Below are 26,036 nucleotides of genomic sequence, written 5' to 3'. Positions count from 1 at the left end.
GAAACAGCTTTTTCACAAATGCCAGTCTTCAAACTGAGCATTAAATAAAACAAGAAGAAGGCTTACCTTATTTTTTTCCTCCTGTTCTCAACAAACAACATAATACCATCAAGTAATTGAAAATAGAAACAACCTGAACCAAGATGTAGCTATAAGAAATACCAATGAGTAGGATTAGCATAATTCTTCTATGTGAGTGTTAAAGGGATCAATGCCCTGGTAGCCAGGCCAAAAACGGAACAAAGATTAATTACATAGTTCCAATTTTAATGGTTTCCTTTTACTTTTTAAGAATGATTTATGCCCAGTTCAGGATTCAGAATGAATTCCTAGGGTCACTGCTCATGATACCACTGAATGCCATCTACTTCATGTTCCTGCCCCAGGATACATATCCCAAGTCTCCATATCAATGAGAATGCAAGTGCTTTTACATATGGGTCCAGAGGCCATGTGAATTATAAAGTAAAATATAAGGATTGTGCAAATTATAGTTATCTAAGACCTCTGTGATCAGCACTAGTCTCCCATTCAACCAAGGCCTACAATGCTCCATGAGGGGCAAACATTTTAATATTGAAGGTACGTTGGTGAAGACTTCAGTTAAGACTCAGTCAAATTGAACCCTTCCTACAAAGAATCACCCTTGCTCAAGACAAGTATGCAGCAGAATACAAAATGTTGTGTGCTCATTAAACCAATCTCCATCTTTCACCCCGGAAACCCAGCTATGCTACATTCCGCAGTCTCACATGCAATTAGGTGGAGCCATGTGAATGAGTTCCAGTCAACTGAATGTGGGAAGAAATGATGAATATGTCTTAGAATAGTGACCTATAAAACTTCCTGCATAACTGTCTTTGCTTTCCTTTTCTTAAACTTCAGACCACATACCAGAGAATCCAGTGATGAATGTAAGACTCTAGAGGAAAGAAAGACCACTAGAGTGAAAGGGGCCTGGGTTCCTGAATGACTGCATGGAGCAAAAGCCCTCCTTCTCCGTAGGCCCCTCCACTCCCACCTTCATTATCTTCAGTCACTGTGGACTGGGGATTGTTAGAGCAATTGGCTTATCCTGACGAATTCTTTGGTCTTTGCAAATATATTCCCTCTTCTAAAATCATGGGCCATTTATTTCACTTTAGCCCGTAATGCTGCATTAATATCACCTATACTTTCTACCTTTAACATTCCGTATTCCTCTTCCATCTTGATAACTGCTCTCCATAGCATTAAGGGAAGGAACTGCCTAAAGTCTACATGCTTAGAACTTTCTCTCTGATTCAAATTAAAAGTAAACTAAAGTGAAATCAAAATCAGAGGTATGGGAGGTCCAGCTGTTCTCAGGCTTGCTGCCCAATAGCAATCAACACTTGGATCCAATGGCATGTAAGACCTGGCTCTGAGGCCTGACTTTATGTTCATGGCTGCTCTACACAGCATTTTAAGGAATAATTACGGTCCCAATGCTTTAGCCCCTAAGTTGTCCCTCGCCACGTATCAATATCAATGACCAGCATGGCTGAGGAAGGCCAGGTAGAGTTGAACGAAAGATACAACTAGGCCAGATAACCTAAAGGTAGGCAAGGAAGTACATGAAGAAGAATATGAAAAGAAGTTCTTAGAGTGTGTGGTTGTCATTAGGGCTTTCCATCAATATTCAAATTCTCCTCCTTCCAGGCACACGGTAGTATTGCATTTCCCTGTCCTGTAGAAGTCAAGTCATGGCCACGTGACTTTCTCTGGCCAATGCCAGATGAGCAGAAGTAATCTGTGTCACTCCTGGCCAAAAGTCTTAAATAGCTAGGCCAGAGTTTGTTAGATTTCCTTCCCGTAGTACTGGAACTAAATCCCCTATGGTGAGGCACTGTCAGCCAGGGTCCCTTGGTGATAATGACATGCAACAACCTAAGACAAAGAGGTAGTATAAGTAAGAAAGAAATCTTTGTTGTTTTAAGTCCTCAACTTTGTAGATTGTTACCGCATCATAATTTAGCCAATTCTGATTACTACAGAATATCTAATATTTGATGAGGAATGGGCTTTGATATTCAAAGTAGGAAAGATAAAAATATTCCTGCAACTTCTACATCGCTTCCTCAAAAGACTGGAGGATAAGAATTTTTGTCCCCAATGTGATACGCACAAGTACTCTAGCAGCTGAAACCAAGTCTTACCTACTAATGTGACTTAGCCTCTTTTGTGTAGAAAACGGGTTCTAGGCTAGATACGACCTGCAACATGTTTTTGTAAATGAAGTTTTATTGGAACATAGCCATGCCCATTAATGAACATATTGCTTATGACTGCCTTCAAATTACAATGCAAAAGTTGCTACCACAGAGACTGCAAGGCCTGCAAATGCTAGCATATATACTACTTGGCATTTTACAGAAAAAAAAAAAAATTGCTAGCCCCTAGTCTAGAAGAAGCCAAAGGACAACAGATCCATGGAGGATCTGGAAAATAAATCCAATGTGCACTGCCACTCCAAGTAAAGAATACATACTCTTGGTAGCTATATAACCAAAAGCATACACAGATCAAAAGTTGGTACCGGCAGGATCTCTCTTAGTGCTTCAGGCCTTTATAGAGACAGGGAGGCGAAGGGAACCCTAATACAAAAGACTTCCAATGAGCACATCGTTAAAGTTCTGTTGTTTATAACCCTTCTCCTCCAGTATCAGGATGGGTATAGGATCTGAAAAAAGGATATACACAGTATATATCAGGATTAGCAAACCTGACAGTCCTCACAATGACTCAGTGGAAAGTTGCTTAAGTGCTTGCTCAAAATGATTCACTGCGTGGAGAGTCCATGGCAAGTCAGATTCTTAGGCTAAAGTGGGAGGTACAGTTTGTCCACCTCCCTGAACTGAGCACAGGGCAAGTAGGCAGGCCCTAAGTAAGTAAGTAGGCTCTTAGAGGGTCTGATGAGGGTCTCAACCTGCTGGATGAGGCCTCTGCTGTGGCCACTGGCTGCCCTCCGGGGGTTGGGGTGTACATGGCGTGGCTGGAATGCTAGGAATCCTGGGCTGGCCTAGCAGGCACTCCAATTGGCTTGGTGTTCTACATGCTCCAAAGACTTTCTCCAGTGTCCTTGGCATCTGATGACTATACTTGGGCTTAAGATTTTTAGGGCTGGGCGGGTCTCTGGAAGCCTTCTATCTTAGTACCAGATCACTCCTTCATTTGGTGGTACCAGCAAACAATCTGGCCATTCTATTGCAGAGAGGACACAGGCTATTTGCTCACTTGTCTCTGCCTGGCTCTTGAAGGGCTGCCTGGAGGAGCTATCGGTTTGACTGAAACTCAGCCTTTGGTGACTGTTAACAGATTTTGCTTCATTTCAGTTATTGCTGTGTTACTGTTGGTTGGCTCTGGGTTGAGGGCAAAGGCCTAGGGTGGAAAACAGAGAAAGGAGAAGAGAGATTAAAGGATACTTTACTTAGACCTACAAGTTGAATTGTTCTTTCTTTTAGCAGGCGATTCTGAGGTTAGTTTGGACTGGGTATTTTCTCTTATTTTCTAAGGTAACTTAGCCATCCAGCCCTCTCCTGAAAAATTTCCTTTTAAGCAGACCCATGAATAATCTAGATAATCCCAGAATTCATGCACCTTTTAGAGCTCCTTGAGCTATTTGCTGATGAGGTATTGTATGCGAAGTCTGACAAAGATCAGTTTGATTGATCAATGAGAGTCAGCATTGTATTTGCTAGCCCGGAGAAACAAGCATGGCCAGGACTGAGTAGAAAGTCCTTACATGCTCCCTCCACGGCTCTATTAATAACATGAAAAAATTATCCAGTGTAATCCCAAAGACTGATTTCAAATCAAAACAAAGCAAATAAAGGAAAGCAAAACAAAAGAACAGCAAGACAAGCACAAGGGCTCCCTAGGGTTCCTCTAGCTTGTGGGATGGGTGTGGGTGTGAGCCTGTGAGAGTGTATGTGAGAGTGCGTGTGTTCCAGATGTACATGAGAGTCACATGTGTGTGTTTGTGGGGACAGTGGTGAGGCGGGTAGGCAGACTTGGAGGTTTTCAGGGTTAGGGCTGGACAAACATGCCTCTGACTCAGAGGAGGAATCTCAGTTTCTTTTGGTGGGGAGAGAAGAATTAAACTTTTGTCAAACAACCTCATGCCAATTCCTCCAAAGCGGGGTAGGAAGGACAGTGTCATAACACAGAGAGTGTTAATGGTTGCTATTTTAACAATCTAAACTCACTGCCCCAGGGCACCAGTAGAAACTAAACAGTCTTATTGCAAAGGGTGCATTTAAGAAAAATCAAATAAATAGCTGAAGGCGCACTCACATTGAACTTGTGCCCAATTCAGTGTCAATCAACAAGTTTCCATTGAATGCTGGACAAGCCAACTCCTCTTCCAAAGAGAACACAGAAAACATTGTAAGTTCAGTTTGGGGGCAGCTGGATGATCTTATGTATCCTGTCCTTTTATTTATTTATTTCTCCCTTTTTGCTTCTTCCTTCCTTCTCCGGCGAGGACTTTTGTTCCCTAATTCAGATTCTCCCAAGTTAATTCCTTTCTAATGCATCTGCCTGGCTCTGGTCCTAGTGCTGCGGTTCTTTTATGTTTCTATACATGAGGACAGACCAGCTGACCTGGGCCTCAAGGCAGGTCCACATTATTTGTAAAACAACAGCTTTCTACCTGCCATGTGTTCGATGAATAGAGATGGAAAAAGTACCCAAATGTGTACAGTATGATGCTACGGCTTCACTTGGGAACATGTACATCCTGATAAGCCAGCATGCTGAAAAGTTATATTATCCCAGTGACAGAATGTGTCCTAGGCACATATTTGAAAGTAGGCAGACACAGCCACTAAATCTTAGTGTAAAATCTTCATCTCCATCTTGGTAAGCATGCTTCTCCCTTCTCCCAAATGAATTCTGGGCCTGCATTCTAAAATAACACTAACAATACCTTGCATTTATTGAGGGTATACTGCAGGCAGGGCACTATGCTAACTCCTTTACATACGTAACTGAGGATTCAGTTAATCCTCACAACAGTCCTTTGAGATAGAAATTATCATTGTCCTATTTCTTTCCCTCTCTATCTCTCTTTCTCTCTCTCTCACTCATTCACACACACACACACACACACACACACACACACAAATACATACCACACGATGTCACCCACTCTAACATACACGCTCACCCACATGCTTACATACACTTACACTTACATCAAGTGTGTGTAAACTGAACAAAGCTCCTCTGCCTTATCTCCAAAGTGCTCAGTTCTTCCAGGTTCTCTATCCAAAGGCTCTCTCACTGACATCTGGAATTCTAACCTTAGTGAATTCATGTAGTTAAGCTAAGCACTGACCTTTCTGCTGGAAGGAATCTCATCAACTGCCTATGTAAGAGCTGAGTGGATGGGATAGGGGTGAGGATGTGAGGGACTGCAGGAGAGGAAAAGAAGTGCAAAATGACATCCAAGAACCCTCAAGACAAACTTTACCTCTTCCCTACTTTTGCAGTGGGCTGGCTCTGCAAAATAATGTCTAACCACAGGATGTACAAGGTCCTTTGAGACTGGGCCTCCATCAATCTGACCTTCCCAGCCTCCTCCCTCCTACACAGATCATACTCAACTGCAGTCACAGGTCCCACACATGCCACTGCATGTGCCCTCTCGCCCTCCCCCTTCTCCATCTGGCAAAGTGCCATTCATCTGTCAGAACCCAGCTCAAATGTCCACTCCCCTCTGGGGTTGTGCGTGACTCCTGGCTCTTGTAGAGTGTCTGTCTTTCTCCCCTCTGCCTGCACAGCCCTTGTCCACACTTCTACCAGAGTACTCATCACATTCCATTTTAATAATCTTGTTATGCGTGTCTCCTCCACTAGATTGTGAACTCCTCAAGGCAGGAACTCGGAAACCTCAGCACCATACATGGGATCTGTCTCAAAGCTTATACTCTGTAAATGTTTGTGAAATGAATAGGAGTGAGTGAGTGAGTGAGTGAGTGAGTCAGTGAGTCAGTGAGTCAGTGAATGAGTAGACTCATACCACCAACTTCTGGTTAGGAAGAGACTCCCTTCCCCAGGCTTCTCTGGCTAAGGCTGCTGTCCAGTATTTCTCAACAGGGCCACCACCGGAATTTTGTGTGGGACACTTCTTCCATGCATTGTGTTCCTACTCATTGTGGAACATTTTGCATCTCTCATTGCTGCCCACTAAATGCCAATGACATCCTCCAATTACTGTGATGAACAAAACAGTTCCCAGACATTTCTAAAGCCCTGGAGAAGTTGGTGGGGGCAGAAGGGGTATGGGTATGTGTGTGTGTGTGTGTGTGTGTGTGTGTGTGTGTGTGTGTATGTGTGTGTGCTAATCCTCCCTGGTTTGGAAGTAACACTACAGCGATGGCTCATTTCCCTGATCTCGGTGGTCTGAGAGGCATCCTGAAGTAGAGGCACACTGTGTTCCTGCAAGAGGTGCCAGATGACAGCCTCCAGCCAGAGCATGAATTAGCAGAAGGTAGGAATCAAACAGGAATGAGGCAGCCTAATCAATACATAATAGTGAATCTTGCTCTCTCTTTTTATGATTTAGAGGGGAGGAGGTATCAGTTCTCGCCCTCCCACAGAAAATCCCCTTTCAATTTTTCAAGGCGGTCCAGAGATTTTTACCTTGTCCCTGAGTGTATTCTCAGCACTGCCTTATGTTTCTGCTAAGAACTCACTCAGCTTTGAGAACATCAGCATTATTGAGCAGCATACTCACACAAGGTACCTCTGAAAACCTAATCAGAAGGAAACAGAAAGGCAAGGCAGAGGTGACGCCATGAATTTAATGCTTTTTGCCTGATAGTCATTAAACCTGTCACATGTTTCATTTAGACTCCCCTCCTGTTTTCCCTGAGGCTGGAGACACATGGTCAATGCCTGGTTATGAGGCTGCTATCATTGGGATCTATGGGAACAAGTACCAAAATACTATGGTTTCAAGCTTTGCCAATATTGCACATATACCCAGATGAAATCTGGGGACCCAGGATTAAATACCTTCTTTTCACTGCTGAGCACTGCCTTGCTTATATATACCTCCTTATACTTTTCAAAGCAATTTCCCATATTAACTTTCTCGTTCACTGTCAATGCAAACTTTAGGAGAAGGCGAGAATTAACATCTCATTTTACAAGCTAAGAAAATAGGTACAAAGAGGTTAGTCAGCTCTGTGAACATCCCACAGTGAACTGGAAGGAAAGCAGAGGTAGGTTCCATCTCTTTATTGGTCCCCCTGCTTTCCTCCATCCATGATAGCACAATAAAACCTCACCTTGAGGGAGGGCAGGCATACCCCACAGGTCCAAAGGTGGTCCTGACCAGTCTGACTTTATGGAAGCCAAACATGCCCTCTGGTCAGTGATAAAAGCCTGGAGCCAAATGGCTTCATCTAGATGCTGATATACTGTACACTCTACAGCTTGGAAATCAATGCCTCAAATGCCCACTTACTAATTCCAAGAGCCCACTTAGAGGACAAGGGGAAAACTTTTCTCTAGGTTTTGGTACTGCTCTTCTTTGCGACAAAAAAAAAAGGCCAAACCAAACATCAAGAAGACCAAAATAATGCAAACAAGTAGAGAAATACAATAGCCCCCCAAATAGCCATATGCACACAGCATCCCATGCTTGGTTGTAGTCTTGCAAGGTCTTCTGGTACTTTTGCCTCCAATCATAACCATCAAGAACAAATTAAAATGTAATGCCACTTAAAATATATTATGCTGGGAAATATAACTTACATATCTAAAACATAATTGTACAGTTGTACTTACGCTTTCAAAGCAAACACCCATGTGACTACCATGTGGATCAAAAAGGAGTGCATAGCCAGCACCCCAGAAGCGTCTCCCTCACCACTGGAGGTCAACTCACCACCAAGCTGACTATTGTGATAATCATTTCCTCACTTTCCATTACAGTTTTATCGCATTTATGCACACCCATAAACAATATGGTTTACTTTTGCCTATTTTGAACTCGATATTAATGGATTCATATTGTATGCATTTGTGCATTTATGTGTGACTTTTATTTACTCAGCATTGGGCTTGAGCTATTAATATAATATATTGACTTTAAAATGACTTCAGCTCCCCTTATCTATCCCTGGAAGTACTTCTTTGTGCCTAACTTTTTTATGCTGAAGCTCACTTTTACTCATTCTCCCCCTTTGGAGGTGGAAGGAGAAAACTCATCAGCCTCCCCTAAGACCCATTTATGTTTCCGAAACTTGGTGAAGGCCCCTGTCTTTCTTTCACCAGGTTCAGTAATTACAGTTTTCCTTCAACATCACCTCATAGGTTTCATACTGTAATCCTTTAATAATCTTTCTAATAAAGCCACGTTGAATGGCTCCAGACACAATTTTGCTTAGAAAGCAATCTCAGAAGAGCCCTTTTGGAAAAGTACTTCTCCAGATAAAGAGAAACAGGGGGTAGTGTTCTATTCCTATAGATTTCTCCAAAAGCAGATGACAAAACTTGCCAGTAATCAGCTCCTAATAAATGACATCCTCTGAAGTTCCCTAGGAAATGTTAATAAGGAACACGTCTTTCAAAACCTAGATTTTTCACACAGGCAGTAATGCTAGTTACTGCTTGTCATGCCTGTCATTTTCAAAGACAGTATGGTCTCTGGGGTCTTCCTCATCCTATGAAAAATGTGCTCTGAAAAGCAACATTTGGTAGATTCCTCTAAAACTCCTTGGTTGCCTCCTGCCTTCACTTCTTTGTCTCTACCGCTAGCTTCTCAAATTTCTTCTCTCTCTTTCCCATTTAAAAAAGAAAGAGACACACTGCATCCTGGATGAACCTTAAAGACATTATGCTAAGCAAAAAAGCCCATTACAGAAGGACAAATACTGTATAATTCCATTTATATGAGGTATTGAGAGTAGTCAGATTCATAGAGATAGGAAGTAGAAAGTGGGGAGTTAGTGTTTAATGGGTACAGAGTTTCAGTTTGGAGAGGTGAAAATGTTCTGGAGATGGTTAGTAGTCATGGTTGTGCAACAATGTGAATATACTTAGGTTACTGAACTATAAATGTAAAAATGGTTAAATGGTTAATTTTATGTTATAGATATTTTAGCATAAGAAAATAATCACAAATTTAAAAAAAAAAAAGACAGAGAATGAAAATAAAAAGGAAGGAATGAGGGAAGGAAAGAAGAGAAACAAAGAAAGAAAGCATGCCACATTTCCTGGCCTTCTCCTTCTCAATCTCCATTTCTCTCCTATTGAAATAATAAATGAATATACTATATAAAAGGTATGATGGTGAGTGTGGACTCTGATTTGCCCTTACACCCCTTAGGGCACAATCTTGTAAATGTGGAGAAATCAAAACGGGATGAATTTATTCAAGAAAAGAAAACAGAGCTTGTGGGGACACTTACGTTATCTTCATGTTCCACAAAATAACCTCAACTCCCAAGTTTGATGTATTTCTTTGTCTTCTCAGTTAAACTAAAATCCAAGCAGCCCTCTTCCTCACCCTCCTGCAGACAGCTTTAAATTAGCCCTTTATTGAGAGATACAATACATATATTTCTTGGCTTATCTCCAATTCTGGGAGTACAACCCTAGAAAACACTTTTTAAGTAGCCAAACATATATTTGCTAAACCACTTCCCAGCCTCTGGGTCTTGGAGTACATGTGGCAAGGACAAAAGACAACACATCAAGACATTTATAAAAGAGACCACTTTGATGGCCCAAACTGGAGTCCTGTGAGGAGGCAGATTTTGGAAGCTTTCAATAACTGACACTCTACGTCCTCCAGCTCCTAAAATCACTTTTAGGGAATAGCTGATGGTGTAAAATTTGAAATATAAAAATCAGACAAAAATCATTCTAATAAAGACAACTACTTATCTTAGTGGCTGCAAATAATCTGGCAAACCTTTTGGGTTATAGTCATTTTGCATCCAAAACCCTGAAGTGAAACTCTTTGGCTCTAGGCAACAGATAGAAAGGACATTTGGTTACTTTGAGAACATACTGGTTTTAAGTTAACAACTCTGAAGTGAAAAACTTGAGAGCTGGAAACTCATCCTAGAAACCACTGTGTCCTCTGCCACGAATAGAGAAGTTATCCTAAATACTGCTGGTGTTTTGCAGGACTTTGGGGTGGGTAAAGCCTGATTCCCTAGGCTCTTCCAACAGGTCCCTCTCCCTCTGTAACTCTTCCAGGTACCCAGCTGAGCTTAGTGGCCTCAGGATCTTCCACTGCAACACCTGCATCCTCTCTCTATAATCAAATTCTGCTTTCTAAATCCTGTGTTCAGATGAAAAAAATGATTAATAAGAGTTAAGTTACTACCTTCAAAGATTGGTGAATTTATCAGGACAAGGCCTAAATTAAAAAGATCAAGTAGTAATGACAATTTCAGGTGTGAGGCAACTTGGCAGGGAAGTGTGCTAATACAAGGCTGATCCAATGGCTGGACAGGTCTCAGAATCACAGGTCACAGGAAATCAAGATAATAACTGCCTCTTCTGCTTATTCAAGAAGAAAGCAGGCCCTAGTTCAATGGTCCGTCCTGCAACTCAGATGAGAGCCCATTACAGGACATTTGGCTAATCCTTTCCTTAAAATACCCTAGATGTGACTCTTATTTCAAACTAAGTTAAAAACAGACTAAGCTAAAAACACTGATTTTATTTCAAACTATGTTGATTGCTTTTCCCTTTGAGAGTTTCATTTGTTTATCAGCAGAAATTCCTGGGCTAATTCCGAGAAATGCCATTCATTTCTCGCCAACAACAAGTCATGAACAATGGGTGGGGTAGAAGGGGAAGCTCCCCACGGAGGGTCTTGCTTTCTGGACATGACAGCCAGGGGCTCCAAATGTGGAAGATGGCAGAAGAGAAAGCCTTTGGGAAGGAGCTCTGGGAAAGCAGAGGAGCAGGCCAGATGGCATATTGTGCACATGTTACTCCAGGCTTGGTCCTGGGGAAATGTGACACAAAGAAAATGTGTTTCCAAAGTGTCTATGTGCTCCATTATCAGCAAAACTATGTTGTCATGTTGCCCACAGCCCTCTGGAGATCCCACTGCTGCAAGATCTTACCAAGAACAGCTTTCTGTAGGCAGTTCTTTTGACCTCCTTTCTCAAAATCTCCCCTGGGCCCTATTACTGTAGTGCAGTCCTCAATCGGACTGCATCAGAATTAACTGAGATGTTTGTGTAAAATGCGATACCCAATGCAGTCTAAATGAATCAGGATTTTTGGTGTAGCATCTGGGAGTCTGCATTTTATCAAATCTCCCAAGGTGATCCTTAAGCACATTAAAATTTGAGTAGTACTAGTTTAGGGCCTTGTGCTAAAATTGCCCACTACCCTAACACACTTCTCCAAACTAAGATACTGTATATACCAGTAGCTTATTGATATTATATAAATAACTCCTAGAAATTGAATGGCAAAATACAACACTTCTTGAAGCGTGTAATAAAGAACTCTAATTCTGCAAAGTGCCTCCAAATAATGGGTCCTATGGCTGAATAAGTGTAGACAATGTTACATCCCATATACATCTCTGGTAGATCCATAATGCATATTAATGTATCAAGGCTCTGTCATACAAATAGACAACAAGTATATAAAAATGCTCAACATCACTAATCATCAGGAAAACACAAATCAAAACCACAGTGAGATAGTCTCAGCCCAGTTAGAATGGCTATGATCAAAAAGACAAAATGTAATAGATTCTAGTGAGGATGTGCATAAAAGGGAACTCATGCTGTTGGTGGGAATGTAGATTAGTACAGCTACTATGGAAAACAGTATGGAGGTTTCTTTAAAAACTACAAATAAAACTACTATATGATTCAGCAATCCTACTACTGGGTATAAATCCAAAAAAAGGGAAATCAGTATATCCAAGGGATATGTATATCCCTATGTTTATTACAGCACTACACACAATAGCAAGATATGTAATCAACCTAAGTTTCCATCAACAGAAGTATGGATAAAAAAATGTGGTATATATACACAATGGTGTATTATTCAGCCATAAAAAAGAAAAGAAATCCTGTCATTCATAGCAACACAAATGAGCCTTGAAAGTACTAAATTAAGCAAAATAAGTCAGGCACAGAAAGATAAATACTGCATGTTCTCACTCATATGTGGAAGCTAAAAAAGTTGATCACATAGAAGCAGAAAGCTGAATAGTGGTTACTAGAGGCCAGGAAGTGTAGGAGGAAGTGGAGGATAGAGAGAGGTTGGTTAAACGATACAAAATAACAGCTAGAAGAGAGGATTTTGGAAGTTCACAGCACAAAGAAATGATGAATGTTTGAGGTGATGGATATGCTAATACTCTGATTTGATCACTACACATTGTAGGTATCAAGATGTCACTATGTTTTATACACCATAAATTTGTATAATTATTATGTGTTAATTAAAAAATAAAAAACTTATTCCTCTTAAATTGTGCATGTGTGTATGTGTCTGTGTGAGTGTATATGTGACTCCAGGAAGTCTTACATTGAAACTCACGTGTGTAACTTTTTGCCATTCAGAAACTCAAATTTATTTTACAACACAAATGTTTTCTCTAGTAAATTCAATTACCATCCCATAAAATTATGTTCCTTGGAGCAAATTTTGTGAAACACTATCTTAAGCCTGGAAAATGATTATACCTGTGGCAGTTTCTTGCACATAGAAAGCAATCAGAAGATTTATTTGGGACAAATGGGGCCTCTTGGAAACCCTCAATGTGATATCACCTTCTTTACTTTTGTGTGACACCAGGTTTAGTTAACATTCAGTGAAAGAAACAGAAGTTAAGAGTTCTGCTCTATCATGATGAAAGACCATAATGCACCTGAAAGCCTTGTTCCTACATGACATAAGGGTTCTGGCATGCTAAAAGGAAATCACATTTTTTAAAGAAAGAAATTAAATTCCCAGAGTTTGCCAGAGACAAAGATCATCTCACCTGGCAAAGGTAAGTTGAGTGCCACTTTCTTGAAGAAGGTTTTAACCCTTCATACTTGATCAAGTGTCCAAGGACCAAAGGTATGAGAAAAATAGTAGAAATAAGGCATGGAAGATGCTTAAAGGGTCTAAGAGCAGTCAGTATGGACATGGAGGGTCTAGTGATCAGTAGTGAACATCTCCTTTGGCAACCCGTCAGTAATCTAAAATAGTGAGAATAATAACAATAATAAAGTAAAACATCTGCTATCCAGACACCATTTCAGAATTCTTAGGATTTTGGATAACTCTGGACCCATATATATATTTTGCAGGCAAAGAAATAGCCCCTGATTGATCATCCATATTACAGCTATTATAGTCAGCTTACTAAAAAGAATACAATATGCTAATTGACTATTACTGTTTAAAAGGAATTGATCCTTTTTGATAAATTCCAAGAGACAAATGAATATAGAATTCAGAAGACAATAAAAGAAGAGAGGAGAGAGCAATGGAGATCAGACATGGATGGTGGTAACAGCAGCAAATCAGCAGCAACCATGAGGATGGCTAGCAGTAGGTACTCAAAGAAATGAACTAAAAGAAGACGGGGCAACCTTAACATTTAAGAGAGATTGCTCAATAATTTAAAAATAAAATTACCATAAGACCCAGAAATTCTACTCCTAGGTGTATACAAAATGATTGAAAACATATGCCACACAAAAACTTGTACACAAATGTTCATAGCAGCGCTATTCACAGTAGGCAAAAGCTGGAAACAACCCAAATGACCACCAATAGATGAATGGATAATGAAAGTGATCTATGCATAATAATGGAAAATTCTTCAGTCATAAAAAGGAATCATGTACTGATACATGCTACAATATGGATGAATCTTGAAAACACTATGCTAACTGAATGAAACCAGATGCAAAAGGCCACAAATTGTATGATTCCACTTATGCAAAATGTCCAGAATAGGCAAACCCATAGAGAAGTAGATTCATGGTTACCAGGGACTGCGGGGAAAGGAGAATGGGGAGTGACTGTATCATATGTTTCCTTTTGGGGTGGTGAAAAAATTCGAAAACTAGATTCGTGGTAAATGTTCTTACCACTTGCACAATATTGTAAGTGTTCTTAATGCCACTGAATTATACACTAAAATGATATATTTTATGTTATTCATGTTTTACTACAAAATAAATAAATAAATCTCCCTTTTGAACCTTAGCCCTAGGAAAAAAAAAAAAAAAACTGGAAGAAACACAAAAGGCCTGTCTACTCGATTACTGTAACAGTGGAAGTCACAGACATAGACAGACACAGTCATAGACCTAGACCAGGCGTCCCCAAACTACGGCCCGTGGGCCACATGCAGCCCCCTGAGGCCATTTATCTAGCCCTCCTGCCGCACTTCAGGAAGGGGCAACTCTTTCATTGGGGGTCAGTGAGAGGAGCACGGTATGTGGTGGCCCTCCAATGGTCTGAGGGACAGGAACTGGCCCCCTGTGTAAAAAGTTTGGGGACGCCTGACTTAGACCCTAGACTCCTTTTTAACATAAATATATGGGATGGGAGGAAAGGAGAACACAAGTGCAGATAGGTCACTGATTAAAGACAAAAAAGAGCAGATTCAGAGTGGGCAAGTGATTTTCAACCCTTACTCCAAACTTGTCTAAAGTCAAATGCCATGTATCTATCTCATCTTAAACAATCTGCTTGTGCTATAGTGTGGATTTGTGTAACACAAGTAGTTCATATGTGAATGCTAAATGAGGGAATGAAGTTGGTATAAAATAGAAATTGCATTCGTTCATACATGATTTCCCCAGCGAATTAATATTTTGCACGACCAAGTGACAGCAGCTAAAAGCCAAGTACACTAACTCAATTGAAATCAGGAAGCCATTTACCCTACATTCTTCCTCTTGCCTCAGTTGGGACACACGCTTTGTCTTATAAATGCTTATTACATTATTCTCCCTGAACTGTGTGTATTTCACTCTTGTCTGTATAACTCAGCAGCTTCAATCCTCCCTTAAATACGTGTCCTTCATGCTAATGGCTACCATTTTAAAAGGTGAAGTCTATATTTACTGTAATATATTTTATTAGAAATATAAGATGTCTTTTTAAACTGTGTTAGTATTTCATTAGTATAGTTGCTTTGTTAGTGTTCTGATTACAAAGCTGCATACCTTTTGAGTGGTTTTCTCCAATACTACTTTTTCCTTAAGCCCTGTTATTTTTCAGTGTACAATTTTGCAGAATATGAGGATTTTCAGATATGTGCATATTATATAGTGGCAGAAATGCCTGCATTTGCCAGCTCACTCACAAGCCAGCTATTGTTGAAAGAGAAATGACACAGGGCTTCCCACATTGTCCTTATGGGAACACATACTATAGTGCATCATGGTTAAGGTCTTTTCCCTAACCTACCTTGAATTTCTCAGACTGGGGTGTCTCTCTTGACAAAACCACACTGTCACTATTCCTATTAAAACCATTCATACAGCTGAACTTTTTCACACCTAGCCAAAAGCAAACACTGTGGATTAGGTCTCTGCTAACCAGATCAAATCAGTTATTTTGGCAATTTTATAACAGCTCTTTAATAACCCAGGAATGCTGGAATACCTCCAGGAAAACCCAAATTTATTAATTCTGAATAGCAAATTCTCAGTGGAATGACCATTTAAAAAAGCCCTCTTAGATAATATCATGATTTAGACTCCTGATCACTAGAAAAGTCTTCTTTTTGGGATAAAATTCTCTCTCCCTGTGCATATATATATATATATATATATATATATATATATATATAGAAGTTATGTTGTTTTACTTTCCCTCCTATCATTACCACTTCATTCCCTCAAAAGGGAAGACAGGGAATTTAATTCCTACAAATCTCTAAAATCTCTTAATTATCAGGGACTCCACAGAGTCCTGCTTAGAGATCAGGATGAATTTAATGACATTCGTGACTCCTATGCAGTCTTGACTTTTCCATTAAGAATGTTCCAGCTTCCATGCAGCCTCTTTGGGCCCAGTAGAGCACTGTGGTATGTGACTAAGACTTTACCTCTGCCAAGACTTGGACAAGTACTGATGAAAAAAAATTATTTGCTCTTTGTGGGAATCAGTATAGTTTTCTCTCTGGTATTTCTGGAAGAGCTGCCTGCATACTGTGATTTCCATGGTTTAGCAGGAGCTGTAGGAGATAACTTCAAATACAGGTGGGATCCTTGGAAATTTTAGGGGTAAAGAGTTTAGAAAGCAAGAGCCATGTGAAATACATAAACAAATGAAGTGAGATGGCTCATCTGTCTCCTTCAATGGAAACTGAGCTCTAAGCATGATAGGTAGGACCCTTCCACTGAGTCTGTTACTACCTAGGTGAAAGCTCCTCTAAGACAATACTGCTATTAGACAATATGTAAAGCCAGTATCTGGGTATATGGTTTGCTTGTTTGTCTTCTCCTTTTTATACAGAGCTTATACATCATCTTGGCTTTAAATATTATCTCTTTAAATGAGAGCATTTTCATCACAGTGCTTTCCGCTGGGTTAAGACAGAAAACCAGAGCCCTTTTCTTTGACCAAACATTTCTGTGGCCCTGAAGGCATGAGTTTCCTCATGCCTAATAATCACTGGGGTGGAAGGAACACAGAGGAGTCATCACATCCATTGCCCTGTCTCAAAGCAGGACTGTGCCAACTCTATCTCAGATGGGTGGGTGCTTTTTATTTCTAGAAATATTAAATAAAGAGACTAAAATTCTCCGTAGTCATTTATTATAGGATTTAACAACTGCTGTGTTCCAAAGTTCTTCCTTTTGTCAAGCTCCATTTCTCTCTGCTATGATTTAAACCTATTTACTCTTGTTTCATCTTCAGTAGAAAGAAAGAATAGCTGGTTGCATTCTGGTTCAATATGGCAAAGAGGACACATGAGAAATCTCCCTTTTCTTTTCAAAACTGAGAGATGAAATGTGAAACTAGAAAAACAAATAAATAAAATGTTACAACTGCAAAATCATATTCAGAAACACACAGAAAACTCTTTGTTAAATAAAGCATAGGAGGAAAGTACAGCAATAAACGGGAGCCAAAGCCATATGGTTCATTAGCAGCTGGGACTGAATATGGATAGTTTGGATCCAAATGACTGAGGAGAAACAACAGCTTGCAAGTGACTTCTTATATGAAGTTGGGGACTAGGGTCACACTGCTTGAATGTAAACAGGGGCTGACATAGCTCTCCCCACTCAAAATTGTTCCCTACAAAACACTGATTGTCCAAGGTAGGTAGTTGTACATGAGGTTCCAGTCCACGATCATTATCAGAGACTAGTAGTGCACAAGAAAACAGAGGTAGAAATAGACTATTCGGGCATGAGGCAGCCCAAACTGAGTCATTAATATATGACCTGGTTTAGAGCAAAGTGAACAATAAAGCCTGAAACAACCATCCCACAAGGAAGGAAGGGTTCATGCAAGAAAACAACAAAAACAACAATAACAAACACCTTTGGATGATGAGCTTTTAAACAAAAACTAGAAAGGCAAGGAAAATTCACAACTAAGAAAATCTGTCAAGAAGCCCAACAAAGGTGACAATTCACATCTAAAAATATTTAGATATTTAAACAATCTGAAATGGACTTCAAATAAACATTTAAATACTTCAAAGAAGCAAAAAAAAAGAGAATAAGTTTCCCCAAACAATAACAGATTATTAATTAGCACCATGTAGATGTCTTTTTAACTAACTTGGAAACCTGAGGGGAAATCAGATAATTGAAAATAAAAAGTAAAAAGCAAAAAAAACCAAAGAAACAAAACCCAAAAGATGGCCTAAATAGTACGTATGGAAAGAATTCATGATTGGAGAAAAGAGTTGAAATAATATATCATTTTAGGGAGAATATCAGGAGGGAAAAATAAAGGAGATATTAGGAGACATAAAGGATAAATTAAATGAGATGCAATAATATACACCAAAGACAATTTTGAGAATGAGAAAAAGTAAGAAGGTGAAGAAGCAATTTTCAAAAAAATATAATGACTAAAAATTGAAGAGAAATTTGACTCCTTGGGCTGAAAAAATCATGTGCTGAGCAGGCTGAAGAAAAATAATCAAATTTACATATTTCATTGTGTGCATATATGAAAAGAAGAAAGTTTTAAAAGCTAGAAGGAAAAAAAAAACAGAAGAACCCACAAAAGAAGTACAAATAGCAGAATTATTAACCACAAACCAATAAACAAAAAAGCCAACAAACCATGTAGTAGTATCTTCAAAGTGCTAAAGGGAGATTAACATGCACCTATAATTTCATACCCAGCCAAATTATCATTCAAGAATGAGGGCAAAATAAACGCTTTAAAAAAATATGTAAGGATTAAGGAACTTTAGAACTACTACCCACAGAAAGAGCCATTATAGGTTATAGGTACCGAGAAGAAAAATGAACTCACGGAGAAGTGAGCTGCACTCATCCCTGGAATTTTTGAGCTCAGTTCTTTTAACACTTTCTTTTTCTCTCAAAATAACTTCTAGCTTATTCTTTCCCTTTTTATCAATATTTGCTTCCTGTTAGGCAGCTGGGGCAGGTGCAGCCATATTCTATTCTATGTTCTTTTGTCCCATGCTCTGGGTCTGGGTCATGCCTCAACCTTCTTCCCAGGGAAGAACAATCTTTATACAGAAGTTTAGATAAGTTCCTATGATATTAGACTACTTTTGGAGACTTCTGGGGCATAAATAAAGCTTTTATGAGGCAATTTGATGGGCTACCTGGCAGGTGAAAAAAAAAAAAAGAAGCTCTCCAGAGTGGCAGCCTTATCAGAAACATTGTTTCCATTTACCAGAGTGTCCCACACCCAGTACTGCATTTTTGCAATCCAGTTTAGGAAGAAGCAAATAAACACATACAGAAACAGTAAGCCATACTTATGGACTTATTTTAAAAAAAAACAACAACTTTTAGGTTGGTCATATGCCAAGTCAATCTCTGATATCTTAAGACATATACTATCAGTACCAACACTCAGAATTTGGAAACCTGTGATATGGCATGATCTTCTGCCATATGGAAATGAACCACCTGTGTTCATTAGGGTGTATTTACTGATGCAGGAAAATATGTATTATAAAGATGGTGACAAAAGGGGTTTGGGTGTTTCTTCTCCATTAAAAAATAAATAAAACCGCTCTTGTAAAATTTCAGTTGACTGGGTTTTCATCGATCCCCATTCCCAGTCTTATTCCTAATATTTTTGCCCTGATACATTTGGTTTCTCTCTTATAAGTTCTGGAAGTTTCTCATCACTTAAAAAGCACCATCTATACCTTAGCTAGGGTAGTTGTTCTTCATGTACACCCTTTTGGGACTGATAATAAAGCTGTGGATCTTCTCTAAAGGAATTTACACATATATATAGTTATACCAAAAACTGCAAGCACTTTTAAAGGGCTCTCTTACCCCCAAATGCCCACACAGGAACCTTAGTTCAAGAATTTCTACCCTAAAGGGAAATAGAATCAACTTACAGGATGATAAGGCTTCTGCTTCACAGATCCCAAGAGTGTCAAGCAACTTTTTCTAGGACTACCATTGGGCCCACAGGTATTCTCTGAATCACTGCACACTTACACACTTTTGGGGTGGGAACTAGGCCCCAGTCAGATGTGAACAAAGTGTCATTGAGGGAGCCCCTGCCTCAGACAAATACCCTAGCCGCAAATCGTGAAAGTAGACGTCCTAACAGCCCTGTGAAAAAGTCTCTGCCTGGCTTCCCCTTAGAATTACTCTTAACAATGTGTACATAATAACTGTGCAGTCTGGAGGAGGTGGCTATTCAGCAGGCAGGCAGGTTTATACTGTCATAAACCTCCCTGGTTTAGCTCCTTTGATTTATGAACGGCCCCCTCATAATTTAGAATCTATGCTTGGGTGCAATTCCAGCACTAATTGCCTAAGACACATGCCGCCATGCTGTAACTCTCCTGGTGCCTGCTGCCCGTGGCAGGAAGAGGCTGCTTATGGCAGAAAATCTCTGGGCCACAGTTTCCATCTCCAGTTGACACCCACCTTCAAATGACTAAAAGCCTAATAAAAATCTGTTACTGGGTATCCAATAACTTATCAGATCTTAGAATATACCTCATTTGGGCTATAAAAAGTATTTAGAGGCCAGTTTGGGCTGCCTAAAAGTTCCTATTGTTATATGTCTGGAAGTTTCCCTTCTGGGGAATTACGGAGATGAGTTGAGTTGGGTGAATGGGGAGGATGGAGAACTACAGCCAGGAAAGAAAGAAACAAATTGGTTTACCTGGGCAGCGAGGGCAGCACAGATGAGGAATATGCACGGGAGAAAGGCAATGAACATTTGGACACCTGACTCGGCTGCAAAGCACATTCCCATTCTGAAAAAGAGAAGGCAATGAGAAGAAATAAATGTCTTTCAAAGGTCTCTGGGATCAAGCCAGTTTGGGAAACAGTCACGCAGGGACTCACCCAGACAGTGAATAACGCATTCCCAAGAAGCTGAATACATTCAACATTTTCTTTCCTTTTCTCATCACCAGCACCTCTGCTGGGTTGGTTGATAGTTTATTGGCATATTTTTTCTAAGGCTGAGATCACCACTACTCCAATTTTCAGAGCTTCCCGTTAATTGTGGGAGGCTTCTGGCCTGGCTCTGTGGCATTTCTACCATTCCCTAGCTCTAGCTGCATATCTTTTCCAAGAACCTACTCTGATTTCATAATCACCTGTCTAGTAACATGAAAGACATAATGAGCAATGTGTCCCCTGAGCTGCTACCCAGCCATGGGCAAGGAGGCATCCCTAGCAGATACAACTCTGCCTTGGCCCAGTGGACCGAGTTATCCTTCTCATTCCCTTTTTTAGCCAAAATTCTTCTGAGAACAAGCTAGAGTTTGGAATTTAGCTGATTAGGTAGTATGTCTGGGTGGGGTGACTGGGTCCCTGCCTGATTTCCAATTATAAGATCCCTAGCTCTGACAGCTCACGACCATTGCTAGAACAAGGCATATTCTGGAAAAAAAATTTTTCATTTACATTTTTCATCCGTAAGTCATTTGCAGCAAGGGCTACTTGTACTTGTCAGGCTGTTGTGGGGAAGAAAGTAGTGAAGAGGACAGAGAAATAGAAGATGCCTTGTGCTTGAGCTGTTGGAACTGGGATCATAATAACATTTTGACTGCCTTGCAGACATCAAACCCTCAGCTCCCAATGATTAGCTGTCTCCAATGTATTGAAATGTGTGGCATCAAGAACCCAACAAAATCAGGCCATCCCAGGCAGTTAATAAATCCCCAAATGATCTATTTAATACATGCCCTAACCATTTAAAGAGGCAGGCGTCTTTCATCCAAATTGGAATTGCCTTATTACAACCTTTTCCTTTTCTTGTGTACTTTCTATAATAATTTTTTGGAGTCTTGCATTTGGCAACACAACCGAAGCTCCTGATATATCACACTCCTGAGAGGCAGGTGGTTTAATCCTCAATTGAGATCACTGAAGCACATCAGAAACCACACCTCCCAGCTGAGGTCTAAACTGAATCCTCCTTAATGCTATGTAGTGAATTCTGTTCTAGAGTTAATAGATTAATAATATTAATGATGATAACCACAATGATAAGGATCATGATAATGACAATAACAGCTGCTAATATTTATTGAATGTTCACCATGACTAAGCACTGTTTTAAATGATTTAAATAAATTTATAAATTTAATCTTTACCAGAACCTGATGAAACAAGTAATATCATCATCTCATTTAAAAAAAGAAGAAGATGAAGGAATCTCATAGAGGTCAGGTAACTTGTCCAATGGCTCATAAGTGGCAGAGGCAGGATTGGAAACTTGGTCTGTCTTTACTCTAGAGCTGCATAGCCTCTTAATATTGCCAGATATTACCTGATAATTAAGTTTCCACATGCTCAAAAATCTGAAAGCCCAAAATTGTGTTCAAATGATAAATGAACCAGGCTTGAAGTGACTGTTCCTGCTTTAGCTGGGCATCAGGGAAGAGGTGCAGTCCCTACACAAGGTGTCAAGTTAAGAAGCTGGTCGTGAAAATTCTTTGTGTAAGTTCAGCATTCTCAATGCCTAGTACAAGGCCTCCCTTTCCAAGTGGCGTAGTGCACTGCTTCTCCACCAGGGGTGACTTTTGCTCCCCAGACAACTTGGCCATGTGTGGAGACATTTTTGGTTATTATGACTGGGGTTGGTGCTCTTGTCATCTAATGAGTAGAGTTCAGGGATGCTGCTTAACATCCTAAAATGCACAGGACAGCCCCTGACCAAATGTCAACAGCGCAGAGAACAAGAAACTCTAGCCTAACATATGATGGTAGAGGTTTGTTCAGAAAGATTGACCTCAGCTGTGCTCCTGGGTCAACGCCATGGAAAGAAGATGGAACAACCTGCTTTATCTATTGTAAAGATGGTATTTAAGCCATCTAAAATCCTCTCTGAATGACTGGGCAGGTGGCAAGACTGAGCCAAGGGAACTCTAAGCCTTACCAGGTACAGGCCAAAGTTTTACAAACTCAGTCTTAATTACATTACAGTTATTGGCTGAGACAACATAGAATCCACTCTCCCAATGAACCAGTTTATAATTTGTCTTAATCTTCTCCCTAAAAGTCAGACTTAAAAATAGTTTCCAAAAACTCCTTTGTCGGCTGGGCATGGTGGCTCATGCCTATAATCCTACCACTCTGGGAGCCCAAGGGAGGCAGATCATGAGGTCAGGAGTTTGAGACCAGCCTGGTCAACATAATGAAACCCCATTTCTACTAAAAATACAAAAAATTAGCCAGGTGTAGTGGCAGGCACCTGTAATCCCAGCTACTCAGGAGGCTGAGGCAGGAGAATCACTTGAACCTGGGAGGTGGAGGTTGCAGTGAGCCGAGATCAGGCCATTGCACTCCAGCCCAGGTGACAGAGTAAAATTCCTTCTCTAAAGACAAATACACAAAAAACTACTTAGTCTTACAATCTAAACATTCTATTGAGTTGTTTCCCCCACTCTACTATTGGGCTCCTCTGCCTTCTCCTACCATGCCCGATAAAATTAGGCTAAGAGATTATAAATATCTGTCCATAGCAAATACTCAGAGAACCTATGAAAATCAAGGCAAAAAGCAACAGACGACAAAAGACAGAAACTGTACATTTTTCCTTGCAAACTTCTTACTTTCTTCTTTTATTTTATGAGATCGGGTCTTATTCTGTTGCCCAGGCTGGAGTACAGTGGTGCAGTCTCGGCTCACTTGAGCCTAGAAGTTCTGAGCTCAAATGATCCTCCCAATTCAGCCTCCCAAGTAGCTGGAACAACAGGCATGTGCCACCACACTCAGCTAATTTTTGTATTTTTTTGTAGAGATGGAGTTTTGCCATGTTACCCACGCTGGTCCTAGAACACCTGGGCTGGAATGATCTTCATGCCTCAGCCTCCCAAAGTGCTGGGACTATAGGTGTGAGCAAGCGCGACTGGTCTGCTTCTTTACTTTCTTTCGGGATTTTATCACCCATGGTCCCTGGCCATCTGGGCACTGAAAGCCCCTCTGCATGCTATGGAGCAAACTTGGAAATCACATGTCCTGAGAGACTGTACCTCTGAGCAGATGCAGTTCACACAGTAAACCAACCCGTAAGGTTCCAGGTAAGGATGCCATCTCTCACCCACTCTGTACTTCTTGTCTTGAAACACACAATATGTCTCTGAATCTGTGTGGAAGGAGATGGAGAATATGCCTGTTAGGCAACATGAACCAAATCACAAAATTCAAAAGCAATCACAAGTACCATCCATTTTATTATGCATCAAGGGAAGAGGCATAGCAAGTATTTCTAGAATTCCTATTAAAGTATTGGTGTTATACATACTTTGCTCACTGAATCCTCACAATGACCCATAAGGTAGATACTACTATTAGTCTCATTTTATAGATAAGGAAAATCAAGAGTCATATAACTAGTAAGAAGCTGATGGACTATGCATTGTGTTAGATCTCTATGACTGACTTTGCCTACACATGGTAATATCACTGAATCATTAAACAATTTGAGCATTAACTGTCAGGTGATATGCTAAGTGCTGCAGATGAAATGAGCTAAAATTTTTTTACAAAGCCCCTGTTCCCATTCAACTTACAGAATTCTTGCATAGACAACTGTGATGGTTAATATTGTCAACTTGATTGGATTGAAGTATGCAAAGTATCCTTCTGGGTGTAACCTATCTGTGTGTATCTGGGTGTTTTTGAGTCTGGCCAGAAAAGATTAACATTTGAGTCAGTAGACTGGGAGAGGAAGACCTGCCCACAATTTGGATGGGCACCATCCAATTTGCTGCCAGCAAGGCTGGAAAAAGCAGGTAGAAGGTGGAAGAAGCTGACTTGCTGAGTCTTCTGGCCTTCATCTTTTTCCATGCTGGATGCTTCTTGCCTACGAACATCAGACTCCAAGTTCTTCAGCTTTTGGATACTTGTACTTACAGCAGTGGTTTGCCAGGGGCTCTCGGGCCTTCAGTCACAGTCTGAAGGGTGCACTGTTGGCTTCCCTACTTTTGAGGTTTTGGGGCTTGGACTTAGCCATTGATGGCTTCCTTGCTCCTCATCTTGCAGACAGCCTATTTTGGGACTTTACCTTGTGATCATATGAGCCAATTCTCCTTAATAAACTCCCATTCATGTATACATATATTTTATTAGTTCTGTCCCTCTAGAGAACCCTAGTACAACTCCCAACAAATGTTCATTGCAGCACTGTTTACAATAGCAAAGACCTGGATCCAACCCAAATGCCCATTGATGACAGACTGGACAGGGAAAATGTGGTACATATACATCATGGAATATTACACAGCCATCAAAAACGATGAGTTCGTGTCCTTTGTAGGGACGTGGATGAACCTGGAAACCATCATTCTCAGCAAACTGACACAAGAACAGAAAATCAAACACCGCATGTTCTCACTCACAGGTGGGTGTTGAACAATGAGAACACATGAACACGGGGAGGGGAGCACTACACACTGGGGTCCGTTGGGGGGAAATGGGGGAGGGACGGGGGATGGGGAGGTGGGGAGAGATAGCATGGGGAGAAATGACAGATATAGCTGAGGGGAAGGAAGGCAGCAAATCACACTGCCATGTGTGTACCTATGCAACAATCTTGCATGTTCTTCACATGTACCCCAAAGCCTAAAATGCAATTAAAAAAAAAAAAAAACTAACTGAAACTCACTCTATTTTGCTGGAACAGAAAGTTTCATAGCCACAGCTTATCTTATACCACAGCTCACTTGAGCACATACCATGTTAACTGCCTTATTTTATGTTTTATTTCTCCATCACAGTCCCCAAAAGTAGGCAACATTTACTTTTTTATTCTTTATTCATCACATAGCCTAATACACTGTGGGCAATAAGCAATAGGCAAAAGTAGACAACATTTATTTTTTATTCTCTATTTATCTCATAGCCTAGTACACTGTGGGCAATAAGCAATTATAGGCAATATGCAAGTATAAGCATGATTGGTAAATTGAATTTCCAAATCAAGTGGTTTATCTTCTAATCTCATCCTCTTCTATCTCCCTCTTTTCATCATATAAGCTCAAAATAAAGCAATACTCTTCTCATAACACACGAATTTTCCTCAGCCCAGTGCACATTTTCCTGATGACCTAAATTGAAATAATAAAAACAGATAAGCAAGAAATTAAGAGAAGATATTCTGAAAAAATAGTAAATAAAATATTAATATTGGAACATTTTAATGATTCAAATCAATAAGGACCAATCAATCCAGTAGAAAAATAATCTAAGGACAGAAATAGGCCATGCAGAAAAGAAGAAATGGGAGCAGAGAATGTATTAGTCCACTTTCAATCTGATGATAAAGTCATATCCGATACTGTGCAATTTGCAAGGAAAGAGGTTTATTGGACTTACAGTTCCATGTAGCTGGGGAGGTCTCAC

General features: G+C 40.2%; 1 protein-coding gene across 4 annotated transcripts in view; it reads right to left on the bottom strand.

Moving 5' to 3' along the window:
• Positions 1–26,036, bottom strand: part of CHRDL1 (chordin like 1) — a 123,401-nt gene that overhangs the window by 64,975 nt on the left and 32,390 nt on the right. For all 4 annotated transcript variants that reach the window (XM_010346351.3, XM_039464104.2, XM_003935850.4 and 1 more), the window contains exons 3-4: positions 23,666–23,778; positions 20,341–20,434 (exon numbers count right to left, since the gene is read on the bottom strand). In XM_010346351.3, coding sequence (XP_010344653.1) covers positions 20,341–20,434; positions 23,666–23,778 — 207 coding nt within the window. The remainder of the gene's footprint in view (positions 1–20,340; positions 20,435–23,665; positions 23,779–26,036) is intronic.

The sequence above is a fragment of the Saimiri boliviensis genome, chromosome X (assembly GCF_048565385.1).
Source record: "Saimiri boliviensis isolate mSaiBol1 chromosome X, mSaiBol1.pri, whole genome shotgun sequence".
Classification (NCBI taxonomy): Eukaryota; Metazoa; Chordata; class Mammalia; order Primates; family Cebidae; genus Saimiri; species Saimiri boliviensis.
The sequence above is the reverse complement of the archived record's forward strand: the minus strand, read 5'-3'. Positions and strand labels throughout refer to the sequence as shown.